This window comes from Polistes dominula, unplaced genomic scaffold, assembly GCF_049000335.1.
Source record: "Polistes dominula isolate Pdom_NZ unplaced genomic scaffold, Pdom_raw_medaka contig_15, whole genome shotgun sequence".
NCBI classification, from domain to species: Eukaryota; Metazoa; Arthropoda; class Insecta; order Hymenoptera; family Vespidae; genus Polistes; species Polistes dominula.
This window is the reverse complement of record NW_028300915.1, coordinates 6,798,592-6,824,014: the sequence shown is the minus strand read 5'-3', so window position 1 is coordinate 6,824,014 and position 25,423 is coordinate 6,798,592. Positions and strand designations below refer to the sequence as shown.

At 29.0% G+C, this 25,423-nt stretch overlaps 1 protein-coding gene across 1 annotated transcript in view; it reads left to right on the top strand.

Moving 5' to 3' along the window:
• The window catches only part of LOC149033209 (uncharacterized), a 77,740-nt gene that overhangs the window by 7,400 nt on the left and 44,917 nt on the right, over window positions 1-25,423 (top strand). The window contains exon 2 of the mRNA XM_089170275.1: window positions 19,779-19,915. Coding sequence (XP_089026401.1) covers window positions 19,779-19,915 — 137 coding nt within the window. The remainder of the gene's footprint in view (window positions 1-19,778; window positions 19,916-25,423) is intronic.

Below are 25,423 nucleotides of genomic sequence, written 5' to 3'. Positions count from 1 at the left end.
ATTCATTATATTTCCTTCTTTCTCGGCTTAATTATAAGAAAATACACACGATCGATTATCCTACGTTATTTTTCTTCGAACCTACTTTTAAAGGAAGTCACGTCATTTTTCGTTCGGTTTCATAGCTAATAAACGAAGTTCATTTTTTATTTGGTAAACGTAATATAATATAAATAGGATGTTAGTATTTTCATAAAGCTTTTTTTGTGAGTAAACATCAAATATAATATATTTCAAATTCTATTCTAAATAATTTTTTTTGTTTTCATTATTACGTATATCAAAGATTTTGTTGTTGTTGTTATTGTTGTTACATGAAACAAAGTAATTAAAACTTTCATAATTTAATAAAAGCAATTGTAACAAATTTTCTAACAGTTTAATTAATTTATCGTTCATTTAAAAAGAAACCATTTGAAAATAAAAAATTTCTTTGAACGATCCGAGATAAAATATACTAAAAAATATTTTAATATGATGAACGGACTAAAGTGAACATAGATACTTCGAAATAAAGATTTACTTCGAATAACACGTGCAAGTGAAAAGGAATAAAACTTTATTTTAGTATTTTTCTATAAAGGTCCATCTCTTTACTTCTTGTTTGTCATTTAAAAGCAATACTTATTTTCATTTAAGAAGTAAAAACCTACATTGAATATCCACCTTGGACTAATAGCTTTGAAACAAGACTAAAACGCGTATTTTTTTTTTTTTTGCATTCTTTTATAAGAGAGGAGGAAAAAAGAGAAGACGATAAAATATTCGATGCTCGAGAGGAGTATCTACTTCAGTAAATACTTTCATGGATTTATTCCAGTTGCTTATATTTTCAAATCTGTCATGAATGATTTATCCATCACATTAACGTTACTTTTCAAGAATAACATTTAATAATATCTCTGGTTTTTAGCGTTTTAATCATACTTATTTACTTTCTATCATATGAAATTCTTTATCTAGCTATAAAACTGAATGAAATAAAACGAAATTGTATATATTATGTTTCAGATTTAGAAACAGAAAGGGTTATTTTTTATGCACATATTTATACAGTAGAATAATGAATTCGTTTTAATTAATGAATAGAATTTAATATATAATACATATATATATATATTCCATTTCAGTTTCACTTACGTCATTTTTGATCTTTCTTAGCGCCCACATGCTTTCTCATACTTATCAAAATATACGAAGATTATTTAGTATAATGAATGCAAGACCAGTAATGTATTATTAATTTAAGGAACCTAAACTTCGGATGTCTTGAAGTGTATTAATACTCTTTTGACCAAGTTTTCCAAGCAAAGGACGTAGCCATGTATTATTGAATTTATTTAATGTCTACTCGTTTGAATCTATATATATACATGTGCGTGCGAGCACACATATACGGAAATAACATTACGTGATTTGGAAACTCGAATTGTTTATTAAGGGACGAATGACGTCGGTTTATTAGCAGAGTTATAGCACACACTTTTCATCGACAACACCATGGTGTCATAAACTTGTTCGACCATTCGTCACGTTTACGTTTTCTACAGCTTTGTATGCGTTCATATTGCGTGCAAGCGTCTTGACGATTCCAAGTTTATACCTATTAAATTTCTCTCGGGACTTTCAATAGAACTGTCAGTAGTACAAGCATATAATTTCGCTGTCTGTAGATAGTCATTCCGTTAATCGTTCATTTTATGAAATTCGTATTAAACGTAGTAAGAATCACATAGAGGATAGAAAAATAATTATATTATAAAGTATAATATATTTAAATATTTAGAAATGAGTTAACTTTAATTTGTAGATAAGTATAGTATATAATATGTTTCGATAATAAACAATAAATATACGTGAATTTCATTTATTATTTTTTTCTTTTTTTAATTTATCAATAAATCTATAATATATTATACAATGAATAAATTTATTATAATATTTTAGCGGTCGGGGGTGATTAAGTTTTTTGGCGTAAGTTTCAGTAGTATGAGCATATTATTTCATCTACCTCATTCGTTTCACTCCTTTAATTCCATATATCATCTCGAAACGATCAACAAATATTTTTTAACAGTATCGTTCTACGTTTACTTTGTATTCTATACGAACGGTCATTGCGAATGTCCAAAATTCAATTTCCGTTGAGTCTTCCAAATTTCATATTTTTCAATGCCATCAAAGTTTCTTTTCTTATTTTCGAAAGCATTTTGGAAAAGGATAAGGTCATGTTGAATACAACACATCAATCGATAATCATGGAAAAGATTCTGAATTTAAAGCATTTTTTACTTTAAACCAAAAATTGAAATGGTTTCGAGAATAAAAGTTTCAAATTGTTGTACGTATACTGATTATGACTGAAACTTTTATAAGCACTAGAAAAAATTGTACAAATTCTGTTAATTAATTGATTCTCGTTCATATTAATTTTATTTCCAGTTTTTTAAAAACCAATACTCTATCAGTCCCATGTCGGTTTTATAAAAGTTACTTTTCGATTCTATCATATATTGATTCTATGTCAAACCAAATTGTAACCAATACAGAAACGAAGGATTTAACAAAATTAGAACATTTTTTGTTGGTTCTCATAATTGTTTCAAAAATCAAACCGAAACCGATATCATAAATTTTTTGTTTATCCGTGCTTTTAACAAATTGAAAATTTTGTCGCACTTTGCAATTCTCTGAACCTTGTTATCATGGATTGTGTAAATATAAAAGTACATCATATTTATTTATTTGACATACATATAAATATCGATAGAATGAATAACGTTAAAAGATGGTTAAAAAACGGATAGATTTTAATTGAAAGACAAGAAAATGAAGAAAAGGAAAATAAGAAATAGTATTAAAAATGGACGATGGAAGAAACTTAGTGAATATAGGAAACAAGATATTTGATAGATCTTTATTTTTATGATGGAAAGTCAATTTCTTTAATGTCTGGTACAATAAATGTGAAAAACTTTTCGATAAGTAGCTTCAAAATGAAAATTTGAAAACGCCCATACACACAGTCTTTTCAGTATATTTAATTAAATATTTATTATCGTGTAAGATATTTATAATTTAAAAGAAATCTAGTGTTTTCTTTTATAAAAAAGAACTATTAAATAAGAAAGATAAGCCAGAAGAATATGTAATAGTGAAAATTTCTCAAAAGTATGAGAAGTTTGTGTTTTGTCAATAACAAGAGTTGAAATATTTTTAGATCATGTTCCTAAAGCATACAAGTTTCGTTGATGACAAGTTCAATCCATTTCCACAGGAATATCATATTATTTCTTTTAAAGTCATTACGTCGAAAAAACTTTTCGATAAACTCTATTTCCAAAGATAGTATAACAAAGTTAAGACGGAAAGAGGTATAAGATAAATTGGAGTTTTTTTTTTTTGGAATAACTTTCGAAGTCTTTTTGGGTCAAGAAATCGATCAAGTTCGATTTTCTTTGATAATTGTCAAATTGTAAAATAACATTGAATACTTTTTTGTAATGAGAGTTTATTTAATTGTTTTCATTTAATTGTGAGAATAAATGGACTAACTTTCGTGAAAATCTGATTAGAAGTAATATAGATACTTATTACATAAAAAGATGAATCATCATAGAGAGATAAAGATGAGCATATCAAAATGCAGAAGACGTCATGCATTATCGATTCATCATCCTTTACTATTGAATGTCCTCTCACGTTGAGGATTCCGTCAATTTTCACCGTGTTCCGATATGGCGGTCGATGAAACAGTTGTCCTGAATAGTTTCAGTCATAGTGGTCGAGGACGTAATACGATACCTTCGAAGACATTGTCAAGTACGTGACATTCCTTTCGTGATCATGATCTCATGAAATGATAATGTGTGTGTGTGTGTGTTCATTGTGAATAATAATATTTAATAACAATATTCACATAATATTGAATATTAATTACAATACAACTGATATATGTGTATATATATTTTAAATTATTGAATATTATTTATCTTATATTTCTTTGCATTTTTTTTCTCCATAATATTATGGTGAAATGTCAAGAAATACGTCGACGTTTTAATTTCAGACAAAATGAAATAACTTCGTAATATATGAAACAGTAATGATATTTGTATATATATAATAATGATATTATATATATACAGATAAATACATGCATATGAACACTTGTCGCTGCTGTTACATAAAGTCTAAACTTCTGAGGAGAGATAGTCTATTTTGATGCGAATTAGATCTTTGAGTGTTAGTTCGCAAAATTATATGACAGTATTGCACAATGAATATGTCTGAATACTCGCTCTAAAATTAGATAAACATTTTAAAATCTCAATTTAAAATTTTTTATTCACACATTTTCTTTTATAAGAATATGTATTGCACATTTTAAAGAAAAATTTATGTTAGAATTTGTCCAACAAAAATTGCTCACTGATTATTTTGACGCGAAACACTGGGTAAAAAGAAATATATTGCGAAGAAAATTACATATTCACGTGTGTATTACGTTTTTAATTGAATATTTTTAATTTGCGAGAAAAATCAAGATCCTTTTTATAACTTCATTTTTAATTCTCGATGTTCAAATTATTTTCGCACACAATCCAGGTATGATAACAATTTTGATTCCATCATTATTACATTCACATAATGATATTAACATGACATCGATATAAAAAGAATCTTTACCTTTCTATGAAATTTTAAGAACAAATTTTCATGTCACCACGATTTTTTACGTAATTTAATAAACTTGCTCAGATCTTAAAAGTATTCCATGTATAGATCGTGTAAGTCATGGCTGAATTTATCTTGGCTGAAAATTTGTTCAATTTAAATTCGAACGAGTCCTTAGAGAATCCTTTAAAAAGATAGAGAATATTTTTGCGTCTGAGACTGAAAAGGGTACAGAATGTTTATTCGTTAGGATCTTTAATCAGTTTCTATTACACAAATATACATGTAGGTAAATTTATTTAGGGTGAGAGGTGCGTGGTGAACATACACCCAGTTTAATCCTACTAATAAGATTTATTTAAAACAGGTATTAGAAAAAGTACAATAATAGTTTCACAATCTTACGGTTACAACTTAGATGAGCGACTGTATTCTTACAACTGATAACGACTGACAACTGCGACTGTTACAACTGATGTCTAACTACGGCTACGACTATGACTGCTGTGACTACTGCTCTACTTCTACGACTGAGACTGCTTGCTTCTTCACATGCACCTCTTTTGAGAGGGAAGGAGCTTACGAATCGTATTGACCAATAGCATAAAGATCCACCCCATAGTCCACCGACAGGTACAGCCTATGGTTTTCGGTAGTGGGAACTATGCATACAGAAACTTAATCTAGCACATCGGAATGTTACCCTTTTTATGGTATCGCATATTAGTCCAGTCAAAATAGCCCTGAAATCGGGTTTTTGAGCTATACGGCTGAAAAAATATGGAAATTATCAGAAAAATGCGTACAATACTGTGGGCAAAGTAAAAAAGTTCTCAACCACCGGGAAAGGGGTGAAAAAAATTAAAAACTACCCCAAAATACGATTTTTGGATTATATGTTGAAAATATCAAAAAACGTTTTAAATAAAAGTTGTAGAGCATAAAATTTTAGGCCTATCTATATCAGACCATTTTTCCCCTAAAACGCACCCTTTCACCCCTACGACGGTTCAAAGTACTCAAAAAATGAAAATTCAATAAAAAATATAAAAATTGGACTTTTTAAAATTTTTTTTTTTTAATTATCTTTAAAAAACTACAAAGAACAATCGTAGGGAAACAAAAAATTTTTTTTTTCATCCCTTCTATTAAAAATCAAGGGGTGAAAACGGTTTTTGCTCGATATTTCGCTTAAAACGGGTTATTTAAAAAAATTTTCTTTTTTATATGAATTTTTAATTTATTTTTTAAATTTTGGTGTTGAATTTATATTTATAAATATTTACCTGTAGGAAATATCCCAATTTAAAGACAGGTAATTACTCCCTTAGTCCTACGCCTTTGTAGAAAGAAACAGAAAATGAAGCTATCCTGCTCTTACTCATTGTGACGTAGGTCGCCATGGCACGCATGCGCAGACTCTTAACTTCCATGCGTGCAAGAGAGATAGACAACCTATTGTTAGCTTCGTCCAAATGTAAACAGTATAACGCGATGAAACCTTTTTTCTTAAATATATTCTCTTTTTCTTCTATATTCTCTATAGCTCGAGAGTCTCGCGCGCATCTGTGACAGCATGATAAATTTTTGAAAATATTTCAAAAAGTAAGCGAGATAAAGCGATTTTGTATTAATTATGTTTTGTAGACAATTTTATTTGCTACAAAAAAAGTTAAGTACTAAAATATATTATCTTCCTCACTTTTCGAGATATATTAAAAAAATTAGAAAACTATTCCCACCTTTCCTTACATTTTTGAAAATATCTCAAAAAGTAAGCGAGATAAAGCGATTTTGTATTAATTATGTTTTGTAGACAATTTTATTTGCTACAAAAAAGGTTCAGTACTAAAATATTTTATCTTCCTCACTTTTCGAGATATATTAAAAAAATATGATTACTCTCTTACCTGATACTTTTTATTAAGTTTCACCACTGACAAGGACAGCGCAAGGTCTTGCCCTCTCGGATTTTGTTCAAATTTTGCAGGATGATAGATTTTGCTTACTTTTTTACGAATATATATGGTTATAGGAGCCACTACTCAATTATTTTTGAGATATTTGCAATTAAAAATGCTTATGATGCTATCTAGTGTTTAAATTTATTTCTGAAGTAAGCAATGGTATGTAATAGGTTTAGGATATTGACAACGATTCGGCGATTCGTTCCAATAGTGGCCGAGTGTTTTTAGGGTTCGAATCTTGAGAGGTAAAATTTTTTTTTTTTCTATTTTTATATGTAAAGATACATAATAGAGTTTAAATAAGTTGAAAATGAAATGTCTTAAATGACTAGAAACCTTATAAGAGTTTTTTTTTTTATTAGCATTTGTATATGTTCTCAATTCTCACTATTTTCAAAATAAATATCAATGATTAGACTGCTAAAATTTCTCAAAAAATCAGGAAAATATATCAAGACTTTTCTTATTTTTGTAAATTATTAATCTTAATCAGTAATTAAGACTTTCCTACGCTTGTTATAATAAAAAAAAATATGTAAAGTGTTTTAAAATACATTAATAGAGAGAAATAAATGATAAAATTTATTAAAATGTAATAAAAAATTTTTTTTTTAAATTTTAAAACTTGAAAAAAAAATAGTAGTTATCGAAGGCCCACGGCCAGACCGGCCTAAAACGTAAAATTAGTAGGTTTGCTTTAAAAATTATGAAGAAAATCTAAATATGCACTCACTTTAAAAAATGCAATTTAAAGTTTAAAAATCGAAAATTACGTATTAAGACACTTTAAATAATTTTTTTGAATTTTTTTTCGAAAAGTACATTGAAAAACAAAACTTTTATGTCGAATGGTAATTTTCATTTGGATGAGTTTTAAAAAAGGTACGGGCTAAAAACCACAGAAAGAGCTGCTTTTTGAAAATTCGATATCTTTGGAACGGCAGATCAAAAAATGCCACAATTTAGGAGGAAGGGTTTTTCAGTGGGTACTAAAAGATACCAAAAAATGGCGGAAATCAAAAATAAAAATTTTTAAAACCGTCCGATTTGGCGTGGAATGCCCCATATGTACAGAATAATATTTATTACAAAACAATAAAAGCATTTCCCAAGTGAGAATAAGATGGGGGATTCCCAAGGCTGAATCCCCAGTGATTCAGCCCTACGTGAGAATCTGAATGTACCCTGCCTACATATCGATGCCGAAGAACACATACTTCTGATTCCGAAAAAAAATTAATTTGTCTCGATATTTTAGTATTTTTTCAAAATCATTGATATTTATTTTGAAAATAGTGAGAATTGAGAACATATACAAATGCTAATAAAAAAAAAAACTCTTATAAGGTTTCTAGTCATTTAAGACATTTCATTTTCAACTTATTTAAACTCTATTATGTATCTTTACATATAAAAATTGAAAAAAAAAAAAAATTTACCTCCCAAGATTCGAACCCTTGAAGACTCGGCTACTATTGGAACTAATCGCCGAATCGTTGTCAATATCCTAAACCTATTACATACCATTGCTTACTTCAGAAATAAATTTAAACACTAGATAGCATCATTAGCATTTTTAATTGCAAATATCTCAAAAATAATTGAGTAGTGGCTCCTATAACCATATATATTCGTAAAAAGGTAAGCAAAATCTATCATCCTGCAAAATTTGAACAAAATCCGAGAGGGCAAGACCTTGCGCTGTCCTTGTCAGTGGTGAAACTTAATAAAAAGTATCAGGTAAGAGAGTAATCATATTTTTTTAATATATCTCGAAAAGTGAGGAAAATAAAATATTTTAGTACTGAACCTTTTTTGTAGCAAATAAAATTGTCTACAAAACATAATTAATACAAAATCGCTTTATCTCGCTTACTTTTTGAGATATTTTCAAAAATGTAAGAAAAGGTGGGAATAGTTTTTTAATTTTTTTAATATATCTCGAAAAGTGAGGAAGATAAAATATTTTAGTACTGAACCTTTTTTGTAGCAAATAAAATTGTCTACAAAACATAATTAATACAAAATCGCTTTATCTCGCTTACTTTTTGAGATATTTTCAAAAATGTAAGAAAAGGTGGGAATAGTTTTTTAATTTTTTTAATATATCTCGAAAAGTGAGGAAGATAATATATTTTAGTACTAAACCTTTTTTGTAGCAAATAAAATTGTCTACAAAACATAATTAATACAAAATCGCTTTATCTCGCTTACTTTTTGAGATATTTTCAAAAATGTAAGGAAAGGTGGGAATAGTTTTTTAATTTTTTTAATATATCTCGAAAAGTGAGGAAGATAATATATTTTAGTACTTAACTTTTTTTGTAGCAAATAAAATTGTCTACAAAACATAATTAATACAAAATCGTTTTATCTCGCTTACTTTTTGAGATATTTTCAAAAATGTAAGGAAAGGTGGGAATAGTTTTTTAATTTTTTTAATATATCTCGAAAAGTGAGTAAGATAATATATTTTAGTACTTAACTTTTTTTGTAGCAAATAAAATTGTCTACAAAACATAATTAATACAAAATCGCTTTATCTCGCTGACTTTTTGAAATATTTTCAAAAATCTATCATGCTGTCACAGATGCGCGCGAGACTCTCGAGCTATAGAGAATATAGAAGAAAAAGAGAATATATTTAAGAAAAAGGGTTTCATCGCGTTATACTGTTTACATTTGGACGAAGCTAACAATAGGTTGTCTATCTCTCTTGCACGCATGGAAGTTAAGAGTCTGCGCATGCGTGCCATGGCGACCTACGTCACAATGAGTAAGAGCAGGATAGCTTCATTTTCTGTTTCTTTCTACAAAGGCGTAGGACTAAGGGAGTAATTACCTGTCTTTAAATTGGGATATTTCCTACAGGTAAATATTTATAAATATAAATTCAACACCAAAATTTAAAAAATAAATTAAAAATTCATATAAAAAAGAAAATTTTTTTAAATAACCCGTTTTAAGCGAAATATCGAGCAAAAACCGTTTTCACCCCTTGATTTTTAATAGAAGGGATGAAAAAAAAAATTTTTTGTTTCCCTACGATTGTTCTTTGTAGTTTTTTAAAGATAATTAAAAAAAAAAATTTTAAAAAGTCCAATTTTTATATTTTTTATTGAATTTTCATTTTTTGAGTACTTTGAACCGTCGTAGGGGTGAAAGGGTGCGTTTTAGGGGAAAAATGGTCTGATATAGATAGGCCTAAAATTTTATGCTCTACAACTTTTATTTGAAACTTTTTTTGATATTTTCAACATATAATCCAAAAATCGTATTTTGGGGTAGTTTTTAATTTTTTTCACCCCTTTCCCGGTGGTTGAGAACTTTTTTACTTTGCCCACAGTATTGTACGCATTTTTCTGATAATTTTCATATTTTTTCAGCCGTATAGCTCAAAAACCCGATTTCAGGGCTATTTTGACTGGACTATATGTTTACACAGGTATCTGAAATTTTTCAAAGGGTCCTGACACTGCACACATGGTCTTTTTATTGCACCAATATATCCTGATAATCCTTAAGGTTCGTTTATGGTTTTATGGCCTACCTGATCTTTTCTTTTAGTCTGAATATAGTTTTCCTTTCCAAAAAATAAGATATAAAGAAAGGACTGAATACTAGTTTTTTGTCTACATCTGCTACACTTAAAACTCCCCTACATACATATATACATGCACACACGCAAAACATAGATGTATGGAATATGAAAAATATATCTCTTTCGAAAATTGTATTACATATTAGATTAACGATTACAGTATCTTTGATTTATTGCCCATGATTTTTTTTCTCTTCTCGCGATACTTTGCATTTTCTTATTTACACTTCATTGCAATTTTCTGTACTAATCGTACTTGTTTGCCCGTGAAATGAATTTAATGGGGACACGAGGTTCGCACATTGGATTTTCCAGAAGACCGAGTCCCGCAAATCCCCGTAAATCAGACTTTGTTTACATCAGTCGTTCGTTCGCCCTTAATCCTTAGACTCTTCGACCTTCTTCTTTACTCTTTTCTTCTTCTTCTTTCTGTTGTCGGAAAGCGTAGACGAGAAAAAGATAGAAGTCTTTAACGTTGACGAATGTTTGCTGAACTTCTTTGAGACAATCTCCCTCTCTTTCAGTTTGTCACGAGACCTTAATAGTATCCCTTATATTTCTATTCTCTTTCTCTTTTCGTAATCGTAATTATAAGTCAGCAAGGTATTCTACCTCTTTTCGAGGTAATAAGAACATCTGTTTGTGTGTGTGTGTGTTCCGACAAGCAGAAAAGAAAAGACAAAATTTATTTCGAAGGGAGAAGTCATAGCATTTTTCTTTCTATTGTCGACTTTTATTCCCTGCCTTTTTTTTCTACCTAAGTAAAGAAGCATTTTTTCCATTTGTTTTATTCTTTTTTCCCTTTTTATTTTTCTCTATAAAAATGTCCCTATCTACATATCAGTATCCTTAAACTTCTCTCGTTTATGTATTTGTACGCTTATCTACATATTTGGTAATCGTATTTTTGAACTAATGACCCAGTTAATTTCTCTCTCTCTCTTTCTCTTTCTCTTTATATCTTTCTAGTCGCATAAATTTGTAGCGACGTAGTTTAAAACGACACAAACTCTACGTTTGGTTTACGACGCACATGGTATTTCAAATCTATATCCGAAACGCGTGATTCGAAGTCTATAAACCTGTTGAGTCGAACATAAATTGAAAATTTATTAAGGTTCGATATGAAAAGTTTTTATACCTTCGAATACGTCATATTTGAAATAGAATATGTGGGATGTTTCATTCTAAATGAATTATTTTCTCTTGAAATTATTTTCTCTTGAAATTATTTCACTTGATTAAATTCAAATTAGTCAAAGTAAATAATGCACCCCTACGCGTAGATTATAATATTTACAGGCTTGAAAAAATAATATCTCTTTAATCGGAAATTTCTTTACAATGTGTTAAACTAATTGAAGTAGAAATATAACGATGATAAGTAATAGTTGAAGAAATTAACTTTTAGGTATAAAGATTTGTTTTAAAGCACGTGGTTTAATTCCACTCAAGTTAAATCCTCTTTTCGTTATCTCGTTTACTATTTTCTAACTTAGAATGTAGGAAGTTGCTATTATTTAACCTTATGATTTATAATAGAAATAAATATTTCAAAATAAACTTTACTGCGAAAACAAAATCCTTTCAAAATTTGATATAAGATTTTGATTTAGAATTTGTATTTAGATTAGAGAATTGTTCTGTAAATTTGCGGAAAATAATTGTTAATATAAAAGATTTGATTTCTTTTATTTTATTTTTCTTTCTTGTCTTTTTTCCTTTTTACATATGTAACTATTTATTTATTTAGAAAACCAATTAATTTATGTACGAATTTTAACGAGCAAAACTTCATTTATTTCCGACCTGTCAATATTTGTGAAAGCCGTCGGTTATCGTTAGAGATATGATTATCTCGTAATTCATTAAAAATTTCCTACTAATAAAAAAAAATATTCACGGGATATCATAAAACGTAATAAGCATACGTTATGAAAAATCTTCCTTACGTTTTATATTTTCTCTGAATAAAGAGAATATAATTCTAAGAATTTAAAGAGTATTAAGAGTTACTTTCTTGTTATGAAAATATATAAAGATGTAATAAAAGAATTATGAAGTACTTAGTATGACTCTTATATTGTCTTTTAATTTAATATATTTGAATAATAATTAATATATAATATATTATCAATTTCTATATAACATTTTCGATATGTAATATTATATTGTATTTATACGTGATCTATTGAATGAATATGTATAATATAATGTCTATAGTATCCATTGATAATATTATATAATATCGATATTATAATATTATAGAAAATTTTGAAATATCTCACGTACTTATAACATTTTAAATATTATAATTTCTTTTATTTTGTATTCTTTTGCCTTATATAAATATTATTTAGTCGTCGCGGATAGAATATCGATGAGAATACTTAAAAATTACCTACAAATGTTGAAAAAGTAGTATGTATATGTATATATATCTCAGGATGCTTCTTACGAATTCATTGTAAAACTTTCGAAAGTAAGGGGATGGTTACTAGCTGCATGATTTAAAAGAGTTTTGTAAAATAATGTTAATTTATAAATTTATTGTCGCTGGTAAAGTTAGATATTTCATTATGCACAAACTTTTGAGAATAGACACTCATTTTTTATTGCTATTTTTATTTTTTATCATGAATATGAATGAAAAAACGTCGTTGAAACTATTGTAATCATAAAAGAACTAATTGGTCCGTATTATTAATACGATTGCAGGTTATTAAAAAAAACCCCGTTTTAATCGTTTGTGCAATTATGTTCGATATTTAGAACGAGCTGCAAATATAACGCATCATCGGATTAGAGAGTTTAAAATTGATGAGCATGCAATTCCGTCAAACGTTAAAGCATTTCAAACATTTTCCAAGTTTGTCATATCGCTTCTGCATCAATTAAAATTCTTAACATTTTTCACGAGCAACTTCTCACGTACTAACTTAGAAAGTTAAAAAAATAATTGAATTGAACAAATGAGCACGCAAATATGGCTTTATCTTTAAAAGTTAAAACTAAGTAAGTTGTTGCAACTATTCAAGCGGAAAAATGTCGAAGCCGGAATATTAAAAATGAATTCAACGGAATGCTCTGCAGAAATGAAATAAACTGCGGAAATGAAAATAAACGATGCAACTATGCTGTGTGTATTTTTTATCGAATCGGATATTTCCAAATTGCATCTCATTGCCAGTGTCGCACAATATGCAAATATTCAATATTTTATATTTTCTTATGAAGTTTGAAAAAAGAAAAAAAATTGGGAGAAGGAAAATGTCAGCATTGTAAACACTTAAATTAATCGATATTTTCGAAAATTGATTCATTCGATAGATAAATATGTGTAGATTGAAAATTAAATATCTGTACTTGGCTACATTGGAGAAACATAATGCTTCGTCAAACAATTGTGTGTATATATACGTACTCATTTAATGAAAATGTGAGAGAAGGATTGACATAAAGAATGAAAGAAAGAGAGAGAGAGAGAGAGACAGGTTGCTTTGGTCAGACGATTGCTCAGTAATACGAATTTCATTTTACCAGAATATTTGCAAATGATAATATTGAAGTACATGACTTTTTTCAAAGATGGAAATGGGTAAAAAAAGCTCTTTCAAATTGTTATATATTAGTTCTAATTGTTAAACAGTTATGAGTATCAACGGAATGTAAAAACTGTTCTTGATATAAAAGTTTTCGTCCATATGAGTTCTGGTTTCGATTTAGATTTATTAAAACTGATATGGAACTAATATATTATCAGTTATAAAGATTCGATACATCCATAACAGTTATAACATTTTATCCGTTCTCATAACTTTTTGAAAAGTGTATATGATATAATAATTATTTTCAATCCCTGCTTTCTATCTTTTCTAAAAGAGATAATAAAAATAATTGAAAGATATATATGATTATAGTGAAAAGGCGAAAGAGAAGAAATATGAATAATACGTTTAGGTGAAATGGAAAATAAATTTTTTTACGAATAACATAAAAGTATTAAAAGAATATTTTTAAATATTGCGTGACATTCGAAAAATATTGGACATTATAGTATCGACTGGATTACTAAAATAAAAACTTTGTAGTATCGTAAAAGTTATGATAAGTGAAACAATGTTTATGCATACATACACAGATTACGAAAAAAAACAAATATGACATTTACTTTAAATACTTATACTCGTGAAAAATACAACAAAGGATAACATTTCAAAACATTATATAAATATTGTCCCTTTGAGTAAAAATATTTATACACTGGTATTATTTCAGTATAATATACGTATATATATTAAATTTACTTGTTATAAATATTATAAATGTTCAAAAAGTTTATAATACTACACTTTGTTACCACTTTATGAGAATTCAACTTGTAAAAGGAAAATTAATTTTTGTAAATTACTGAAATATGTGTTTTCATCATATAATGTATGTTTATATACTGTGAGTCCGGTTGCATTAGATAAGTTTCAGAATATGTCGTACTTCAAGATAGAAATTACATAGAAATGAGGTGTGTCCTCGTTTTAGTATACTTGTAGATACGTGAAAAAGTTTAGAAGGTTATATAGGATGTGAATAGTTTGAGAGAAAGAGAGAGATAGTAAGAGACGAATAAGAGTCTTAATGTTTGAGGTTGCAATTCATTTTCTTTTATTTCTCCAAACTTTTGTCTCGTACGAGAATTATTATAATTTGGTAAGAATGAGTGAGAGAGAAAGATAGAGATAGAGAGAGAGTTAGGGAGGGAAAGAAAGGGGAGGTTGAAGGAGGTACATGGAACTTTGCCGCAATTTGTCAGAGTTTCAATGAAGTTTCAATCAGTTGAAGGTAATTTCAATATACTGTTGAATGGTGGCTAACGAGAGAAAGACAGAAACAGAGTGAGTGTGGAACAGAAAGAGAGAAAAAGGGGACAGGACCATCGACCAATGCTGTTTCTGTTTATTGCTCTACACCACGCGTAAACACATGCTACATAGGAATGAGCGAATATATGAGCGTATGTAGGTGAAAATGTAACAACCGCAGTTTTATCGATCCTGGTTTGTACACGCCACGCGGCAAAGAAATATTATTTTCAAGCGATGTATATGCGATAGCTCTCACGATACACCCTTACCGATCGATCGATCCTCTGCCCGACGTTCGATTATCTTTTCGAGAGAATAATAGATTATGAGAGAGAATTAGAAAGAAAGTAAGTAAATATCTTTGTATTTTTTCCTGAAAATTTACTAAATACATATTACGAAGTTCGATGCGAATATTTTCAAAGGGTGGATTTATAGTTTCTTGTTTTTTTTTTTATTTTTATTTTTTTATCTATAGTTTGTTAGCCTATTGGAAGAGAAGAGAAACAAAAGAAAAAGAAAAAAAGAATATTCTGTTGTTTTCTTTTTATATTATTCAAGATAAGTTACGTTTCTATTTTAGAATGCGTGAATCATTCTATGTTACAAGATTTATAAACTTCGTAAATAAAACTAAATACATTTACATATATATTAGGAGTACAAATAAGTTTCTGCCGTTTTGAGAGAAATGGCATGGCACGAGTCTTACGTTAGAATTCGCAGATGATAACCGGCTTGAAAATTAGGTTGCTCATTCAAGAGCAACATAACCCTATCATATAATTAACTTCATATTAGCATCATATATTTTTTTTATCCAATAATGTCTAAATTTGAGCCAAATAAGCGTCATTTGCGGGAACTTTTAATTTACTTCTTTAATTTAAAAAAATCTGTAGCTGAGGCGCATCGATTGCTCGTAGAAGCATATAATGAAGCTGCCTTAAATGAGAGAACATGTCGTGAGTGGTTTCAAAAGTTTAAAAACGGTGATTTTGACGTAAAAGACAAAGATCGCAGTGGAAGGCCAAAAATTTACGAAGATGCAAAATTGGTAGAATTATTGGAGGAAGATTCGTCTCAAACACAAAAGGAACTTGCACTTACTTTAGAAGTCACTCAGCAAGCAGTCTCACATCGTTTAAAATCGTTAGGAATGATTCATAAACAAGGTATCCATACGAATTAAAGCTGAGAGATGTTGAACGCCGATTATGCATGAGTGAAATGCTGCTAGCTAGGCACAAAAAAAAAGGTTTTTTTACATTGAATCGTCACTGGTGATGAAAAGTGGATACATTATGATAATCCAAAAAGAAGAAAATCATGGGGACTACCTGGCCACGCGTCAACATCCACAACAAAACCGAATATTCATGGAAAAAACTTATGCTGTGTATTTGGTGGGATCAGCTGGATGTGGTGTATTACGATTTGCTTAATCCAAGCGAAACAATCACTGGAACTCTCTACCGAATACAATTGATGAGATTGAGCCGAGCTCTGAAGGAAAAACGCCCTCAATACTACTCCAGACACGACAAAATTATTCTTCTACATGATAATGTTCGTACGCATGTAGCGGTTCCGGTGAAAAACTATTTGGAAACACTTGATTGTGAAGTACTACCCCACCCGCCGTATTCACCAGACATTGCGCCGTCCGACTATCATCTGTTCCGGTCAATGGCACATGCTCTGTCGGAGCAACGATTCACATCATATGAAGATACCAAAAATTGGGTTGATTCGTGGATAGCCTCAAAAGATAAGGAGTTTTTCAGACATGGAATCCGAACGCTGCCTGAAAGATGGGAAAAAGTAGTTGCTAGTGATGGACAATACTACGATTAAATTTAAACTACCGTTCTTTCACAATAAATATTATTTTTTCGACAAAACACGGCGGAAACTTATTTGTACTCCTAATATATATACGTATATATACGTGTTGTATAAGTTGAATTTTTATTTGCATATTACATGTTGTATGTTTATAATTATTTATGATTATTCATATTATTATCGATGGTGTAGAAAAAAGGAAGGATGTATTTTGTATGACTTTGTAAAACATTAAAGGTGCTCTAAAAAAAAGCAAGAATATATATTGTATAATTTTTTAAAACATTAGGTTGTGTAGAAAAAAATAGGGGTATATTTTGTACGATTTTGTAAAACATTAAAGTTACACGGAGTGTTAGAATTATATTTAAGTTAGATTCGGTTAGATTAAGTATAAATAAAAGAAATAATAACTTTTTATTCTTATTTCTTTTTTATACGACACTTTTTCTACGGTTTATCTGTATCAACTAAAATGACTCCCGCTTTCGTCTATGCGTTCCCATCGAAACGAGATTTTCTCTATTCAGTTTTATTTTCGTTTCACGTTTGTTCACTATACCGTCAAATCGAATTTCCGGACAGACTTCTGATTCATTATTTGATCTTGATTTTCAAATATCATAAGTACCTAGAAGCAGTACATTTTCACATGAAATTCTAATGATTTAATTAATTACATTTAATAAAAGACACACATTTGTTGATTGACAATAAATCGGTGTTTTTGATTTTACGACAAAAAATTGGAGGCATAATAAACGATTTTTTTTTATTCGAAATTAATAGAACGAGTTGTCTACATGTCTTGTAGAAATGTTTGATTTAAAGTAAAAAGGGTCACAACATCGATCATAGTCGGTGTTCCGTGGCCAAATGATCTCGATAATGCATTGTGATTTATTCACGTTTTATCTCCATTCTCTCTCTCTCTCTCTTTTTCTCTCTCTTGCTTAGAGTAGAAAAAGTTAAGAGCAAAATATACGGACGTTCATTCCAGAAACATCAATACAGAGGCGAGAAATATTCTATTAACTTTTCATCAATATTTTTAAAATAAACGTGCATTCGTATTTAGGTGAAAAATAGATTATTAATATTCTTAAAAAGTATTACTACGTCAATTTCAGTAGGGAATATCTCTTCGTGTATTTTTTTTTCACGAAGATAAACTTTTCGTTTGATATTTATCCATATATGTACAATTCATATAACATTCGTAAATACACGTACGTGTGTGTTATGTTACACAGTTCGCGACACAATTTATAACACAGTTACTTACAATCAGACTCCTGGCGACTTATTTTCTTGTGTCATCTCTAGTTTATCTGTCTCATACATTCATAGACACATACATATATCATTGGTGGACATAGAATGAAGTGAACACAAATTCGAGACGTTCTACTTTTAACTCAGTATTTATTTATTTTTTGCTTTCTCTTATTGTTTATTATTAATACATTATATTGATATATTCTAATTTTTACTTAACAGTTGGTTTTTCTTAATCTAATTTTTTTTACTCGACAAAGTTGTATTATTTGAAGAAATGACGAATCTGATTTTATTCTTAAAATTTCTGCATCTCAAAATAGATTTAAAATGTTATTTTCTTTTTAAAAATGTCTTACATCTCGATCTCTGTTGAAATTGGATTATAGCATCATCGCGTAACATTGTGTAGGAATTTGTCGAAAGTATGTGATATGATATTGAATCGAATCTGTCGATCTTTTATTCGTTCACATTGAAACACATTAGCATTTGCAAATGGGTAGATCACTAATATCGATTGCAAGCTTCCAGTTAGATGGATTAATGTACGTAATCTCGAAATTCCTCGTATGACCTGTTTACTGGATGTTTAATTTCTCGGTTTGTAGTTAACTGTATATATATATATATATATATATGTATTTACATATGTATGTATATACACATACATATACACGTTTATGTACATATACACGTATATATGCGTATAAAAAAAAAAGTATTGGAAAAAAGCAGCAAAATATTTCACAAAAGAATTTTTTGAGGGAAAAAAACGAATTTTTTTTTCTTTTTTTTTTTTGCTAATAACATAGAAAGCCGGAAGCCAATGAACACATAATTTGTGGAAGTGTGCGAGCCGCCATTGTTTCATTATCGTCACGAGTATGTGGGTGTGACGAAAAACAAACGAAATGGGAATTTATCATATGAGTTCGTCTCTCTTTCCCTTTCTTTTTCTATCGTAAACAAAGCCTATAATTAGGTAAACAAATGTTTGTCTCAAGGCTATGAATATGTTCTTTAAAAACTTTTATAAAAATATGTTATTAATGTTATTATATTATGTGTATATATACAAACAAAATGTCCTGTGTGTGTAACTGATGGTATAATATGAAAACTAAATAAGTCAGCGAATAAAATGTAGAATAAAATTTATATATTATATAAAATTGTTATAGAGAAAAATAAGTTAAAAAATTTGTCAACTAAATGTGTACCTGATTCGGTTTCAACAGGACGAATTTCACTATGCAACGAATATTTCTAAATGATTATTAAAATCTACTATGATATATATTCGGTGTTTATGTTTAGATGTATTTTAAATGTATTAACACATATTCCAATATGATTTAATCTCATTTAACAATGCATTTTAACTAGCTCGCAATGACAAACTTTTTAACGCTTTTGAAACATTAACAGAAAGAGAAAAAAAGCAGCTTAACATGTATTCACAGTTAAAACTTTTTATTTTAAAATTTTCACAGCAAACGAGATATATAAAGTTTATTTAATGAACACAATAATTTGTTGCAGGTTTTAGGAGGATTGGGACGCAGGATGTCGAGCGGCGACAAGGCCCCACCGGGCCTGACCATCGATCGCGCCGCTTTTCTACTTTTAAGAGTTAAAAAGGCCTTCAAGAAGAAGAAGCAACAACGAAAGGAAAAAAGGTTGATTATTTATACATTGACATTTTTATGTTTATATTGAAAAAAAAATATATATATATATATTAAATAATAATTTCTTATTGAAAATAAGGAAGGAAAAATGAACATAAAATTAGGAATTTAATTTTGTTTATTTGTTCAATACGTTTGAATACGTTTTACAACGGTACGATGTTAAAGAAGATTTGGAAAGCCTTTGTTATTCGACCAATAGCAAACAGTTTCGTATTTCCGAAAGATGCTTTCACTTCGATATATTATTAATCTATAATCCTTGTTCCGAATATTCATTAAACTGGCGAATGTATGCAGAAACACACACTTATTATCGGGGATATGTTACCAGAATTGAAAGAAAATCGACCGGATGGTTCTCGTTTAATCTAATAATAATAAGGGTCATCCTCGAAAAGCTTCATTTCAATTAAATCACTTTATTTTAGCATATTTTTAATATCCATTTTTATTTATAAAAATAAAAAGAGAAACGAGAAAGAAATTCGGAGAAAAAATTGGATTGTTGTTTTTGTATATCGCGATAGATTTTTAATTAATGACTTGAAATGATTTTGAAGAAAAACTTTATTTCCAAGTTTATTGATATGAGATAATTTACTTTCTGTACTATTTTCAGGAAAGTTGTTTTTTTCTTACTTTTTTTTTAAGATTATAAAGAATAAATATTACTAATTTAATTATCCATCGGTAATAATTATCCTAATGTGCAAAGTAAAAGAAGATTCTCTTAGAGGAAAAGTCGGAAAAGCCGACAAGAAATGGAAGACGATTTAATTAGATCTAATATAGAGAAGACGTGAAAATATAGAGTAAGAAAGTCTGGTTAATTTCATTCTTTTCAACGAAGTTAGTCGATGCAAGTAAGAGGAAGTCAAAGAAGAAATAAAAGAAAGAGAAGAAGATGATGAAGAAGAATAAGAAGAATAAGAAGAATTAGAATTAGAATAGATTAGGTGAGCTAATTTGGTAGGCCGATTCGCCGCATTAGTTTATAATCGAATTAACGTTGCCAGCCGCAAAATAATTTTCGATTATAGCCTCTGAGGTTTCCTGTTGCGAAAATTCGATAGTTGGCTTCGCTTGCCTCTGGCAAAATACCTGAGATGAATCTCGATAACGATAATCCTGGGTAAGGTTCGTACGTGTGTCGTTCATTTTGAATCCAACTTCGCAAATTGTGCATCTGGGATGAATAGGTCACGTAGCTTTTAGCGACTTCGACGGCCGAAGAGAATTCTTGTTAGAAAATTTTTCTTTTTTTTTCTTTTTTTGGTTTTTTAATATCTTTTCTTTATTTTTATTTTTCGTTATATCTTTTTTCTCTTTTTAGTACTCTCGTTTAGCTTTTTCTCAACCATTTTTCTTCTCAATTCTATTTCTTTTTTCTTCTTCCTCTTTTTCTTCTTTTTCTTCTTTTCTTCTTCTCAACGTAACCTAAATACGTTTAGATAGTTGCGATCGTTGCACCCCTTATATTTTTTTTTTTTGTTTGAAATCGTTTAATCGGTACTGTTTGTGACTTATTATCGTTTGGAAAATATTTATCAGGATTGAACAGATCGTCGAAAAATAGACGAATATTCATAAATTGATAATATGATTAAAAATAGCATTAGAACGGTTAACTTATTTTAGACGGTTAATTTCGTTGAAACAGAAGCAATTTTTGTATATTTTTTTGTTCTCTCTGAGAATCTTCCCAAGTTCTCGAATTTTTTAATAATACCTACATATACGGATCAAGCTATATTCGTTGTAATTAATTTCTATCTCGATACAGATATCAGCGGTATTATTAAACCGAGAAAGCCGGTCATGTTGAGTACCAGCTTGACTACTTTTTTTTCTCTACGTAATACAGTTCATTATACGATATTAAATTTGGAACACTCGTTCCGTTTAATCCTATCTCAATCGTTCTCGTATACGTAGTTTGGTTATTTTAATGAAGAGTTTCTACCCCACTCCACTTGTTTTCCACAATTTCTAACTTATTTCATTAGGCTTAAGAAGTATTAACATATATCTACAAATAATATTTCATTAAATATTTCTTTTCGGATTTGTAGAATTCGACAAGAAAAAAGAAATGAATGTTTAACGACACGTTAGAGTTTTATATTGATTACTATGCAATTATAACATACTGAAATATAACAGAACCTTTTAACCTCAAATTTAATTTCACGTAAATCAAAATCAAATCTTTAATTTTTGAATATAAACTTGATAATATGTATTTTATTATATTTTATAAAATGTATGAAAATAATTTAAACATTTTATGATAAATCACGATATGCATTTACATTTAAATAACTACGAACGTGAGAGTAAATTAATCCGATCTTAAAAGTAGTAAAATTTTTTACGTCTAACATAATAGTGGATAAAAATATTCCACCATTCATATGCACAAATTTAAAATTTTTATCTTTTAATCAGATTAGTATGAAAAACATAGTTCTGTGTCATCGGTCATTTTGACTTATAGTCGTATAAAATTCATTTTCGAAGATGAGTTTTATTTTCTTTTTCCCATGAAAAAGTCTAGCACTATTTCTTCTTGCGTTTATTTCTTTCTTTTAAGTTGTCTTCGTTTTACAACCTTGTCACGTGAACAATGATAAAGTATCCTTGTAAAAGAGTATCTTCGTAAATAACGAGAGTGATTGTCACTTACGATTTTTTTGTACTACTTTTTTTCTTGTATCGTTGATGTCTATCGGAAAAGTGAAAAAAAAAAAAGAAAACTACTTTTTAAAACGAAGTGACCAAAATACGATAACATTTTAAAGACAAAGCTGATAGTAATTTTAAATCTAGTTCTATTATGTTACAAACATTTTATTCTTTTTTTTTCATTTTCGTTTTTGATAAAAAAGAAAAAAAAAGAAAAAAAGAAAAAAAAAGAAACGAAAACATTGTAAATTTCTTGCTCTTCAAAAAGGGACAACTTCAGACGAAAAGATGGGGTCGAATTGTGTTTTTTTTTTTTTTTATATAAACAATTTTAATCTCTAAGAGAGATTATTTTGTGTAGTTTATTGAAAAAAGAAGATATACAAATACATTACTTTATAATCGCATGCCTACAAGTTAAGATTACAGTCTTCGAGGTAATTACAGAAACTATTACAAATATACCTTGTAGGAGAATGGAGCAAAACAAAAGATGCTAGAGGTTGGGCTAGTTTGACTTTGTGAAGCCTCTTTTTAAACTTTTTTCGTTGTTCCTCATACAGAGGACACTGCCAAAGTATGTGGTCAAGAGTTTGTTGTTGGTAACCGCAATTACAAGACGGATCATTAGTGACATTGATTTTTATTAACGATGCATTTAAACTATAATGGCCAGATCTACATCTGTTAATTGTAGCTATAAATTTACGTGGTAATTTTTTATTTTTGAACCAAAGTTTAGCTTTAGTGTTATGATACTTTTGGAAGAATTCAGAACCTTTTGTACGACCTTCTTCAATAATTATGTTATTAGTGGCCGTAAAAGCTTTTTTTGCTAGTTCTTTGAAGTCAGTATACGGAATTTTAACATGAGTTGAGAAGGGTTTTCCAGATACTAATTTAGCTTTAGCATCAGCTTCTTCATTACCTTTGATACCTATATGGGACGGTACCCAGACAAGCTTAATTTTACAATTTTCATTGCGCTTTTTGTTTGATGCAAGGATTTTCTTTTTGATTTCGTATATATAAGGGTTTGTATGTACACTATTTTTACAATTTTTTAATGAAACTAAAGTGCTTAAAGAATCAGTAAAAATTAAAAAGTTACAGTGTGGACGATTCAAAGTAATGTCGATTGCATTCGATAAGGCTATGCATTCAGCAGTAAATATTGAAGCATGTTTGTTGGAGCTAGTCAGAATACTTATATTTAATTTCGGACAGATGCAAGCGCTACCAACAGAGTTAGAATTTTCTGATTTACTCCCATCAGTATATATTGCATACGTATTTCTATCTTTAGTAAGTTCGTCCACCAGCAAGTTAGGATCATTAGAACTTTTTAATTTTTTACCAAATTCGAAATCGATATTTATATCACCTATTATTATATCATATGCATGCTTGTAACAGATATAGTAATCGCTTTTGAATATAAGAGAGTCTACTTGATTGATATTTTTTATGCAATTCACAAAAATACGTTTATTATTTACAAACAAATGTTCCTTACATTCTATCTGTTTTTTAAAATCAAAAACATTTTCATATATGTTTAAACTAGTATTTGAGGCAATCTTGTACAAGTAACTATTGCATAAATATATAGTACGTTCTTGTATAAAGGTTAGTTTTGATTCGGAGATAAGAATATTAGTTGGGGTGCTGATTCTGTATCCTAAGGCTAGTCTTATAGCCATATATTGTAATTTTTCTAGTTTCTCTATTTGAGTTTTTTGTATGGGAAAGTAGACAAAGCTAGCGTAATCAATGATTGATCGTACAAAACTTTTATACATAATAATTAGAGTTTCAGGATCTGCACCCCATTTAGTACCTCGCAAGAATTTAATGATATTTATTGCTTTTGTACATTTGTTCAATACTTTATTTACATGTTCTTTAAATGTTAATTTATAGTCAAATAAAACTCCAAGAAATCGTGCGTGGTTACTAGATTTTATGATCGTATTGTTAATATTTATTTTAGTTTCGCCAGGCTTAATGTTGCGATTGTTAAAATGTATAAAAATTGTTTTTGACTCGTTTAAAGAGAGCCCCAGTTCACAAAGATTTTCGAACATTTGTTTTAACGCTTTTTCAAGCAGTCTTTTACTTGTTTCAAAAGAACCTCTATTGCAGTAAAGTGCAATGTCATCTGCAAATTGTGATATCTTTACACTTTTTGGAATCCTATCAATAACGTTAGAAACATATATACAGTATAGTAGGGGACTAAGCACACCACCTTGAGGCACTCCTTTATAAACTTTTCTAGCTTTATTACCTGTTTTATCAGTGTATATTGATCTTTCGAATGTAATAAATTTTATAAATTTAGTCAATTCTTGTGGACAGCCTATTTGTGCGATTTTAAGTAATAGAATTTCAATGTTGACATTGTCAAATGCTCCACTGACATCAAGAAAAGCAGCTAAAGTGTCTTTTTTGTTAATAAATGATTCTTCTACCTGAAGGGCTAGACTTAATAGATTATCTGATGTTGATTGCCCTTTTCTAAATCCGATTTGGCTTTTTGGAAGAATTTTTTTTCTCAACCCACCATTGCAAACGATTTTTTATTAACGTTTCAAAGAGTTTACATAGACACTGCGTTAGACTTATTGGTCTCATGCTTGTACCATCTGGTTTTTTGACAAAATGTACATATACGTCTGTCCAAGAAACAGGGTAGTTATTAGTACTATACATTTCATTGAATATGTCTAATAGGATAAGTTTATATTTAACAGGTAGTTTTTTTAGCACTTCGTAGTCTATTCCATCCATACCCGGACTAGAATG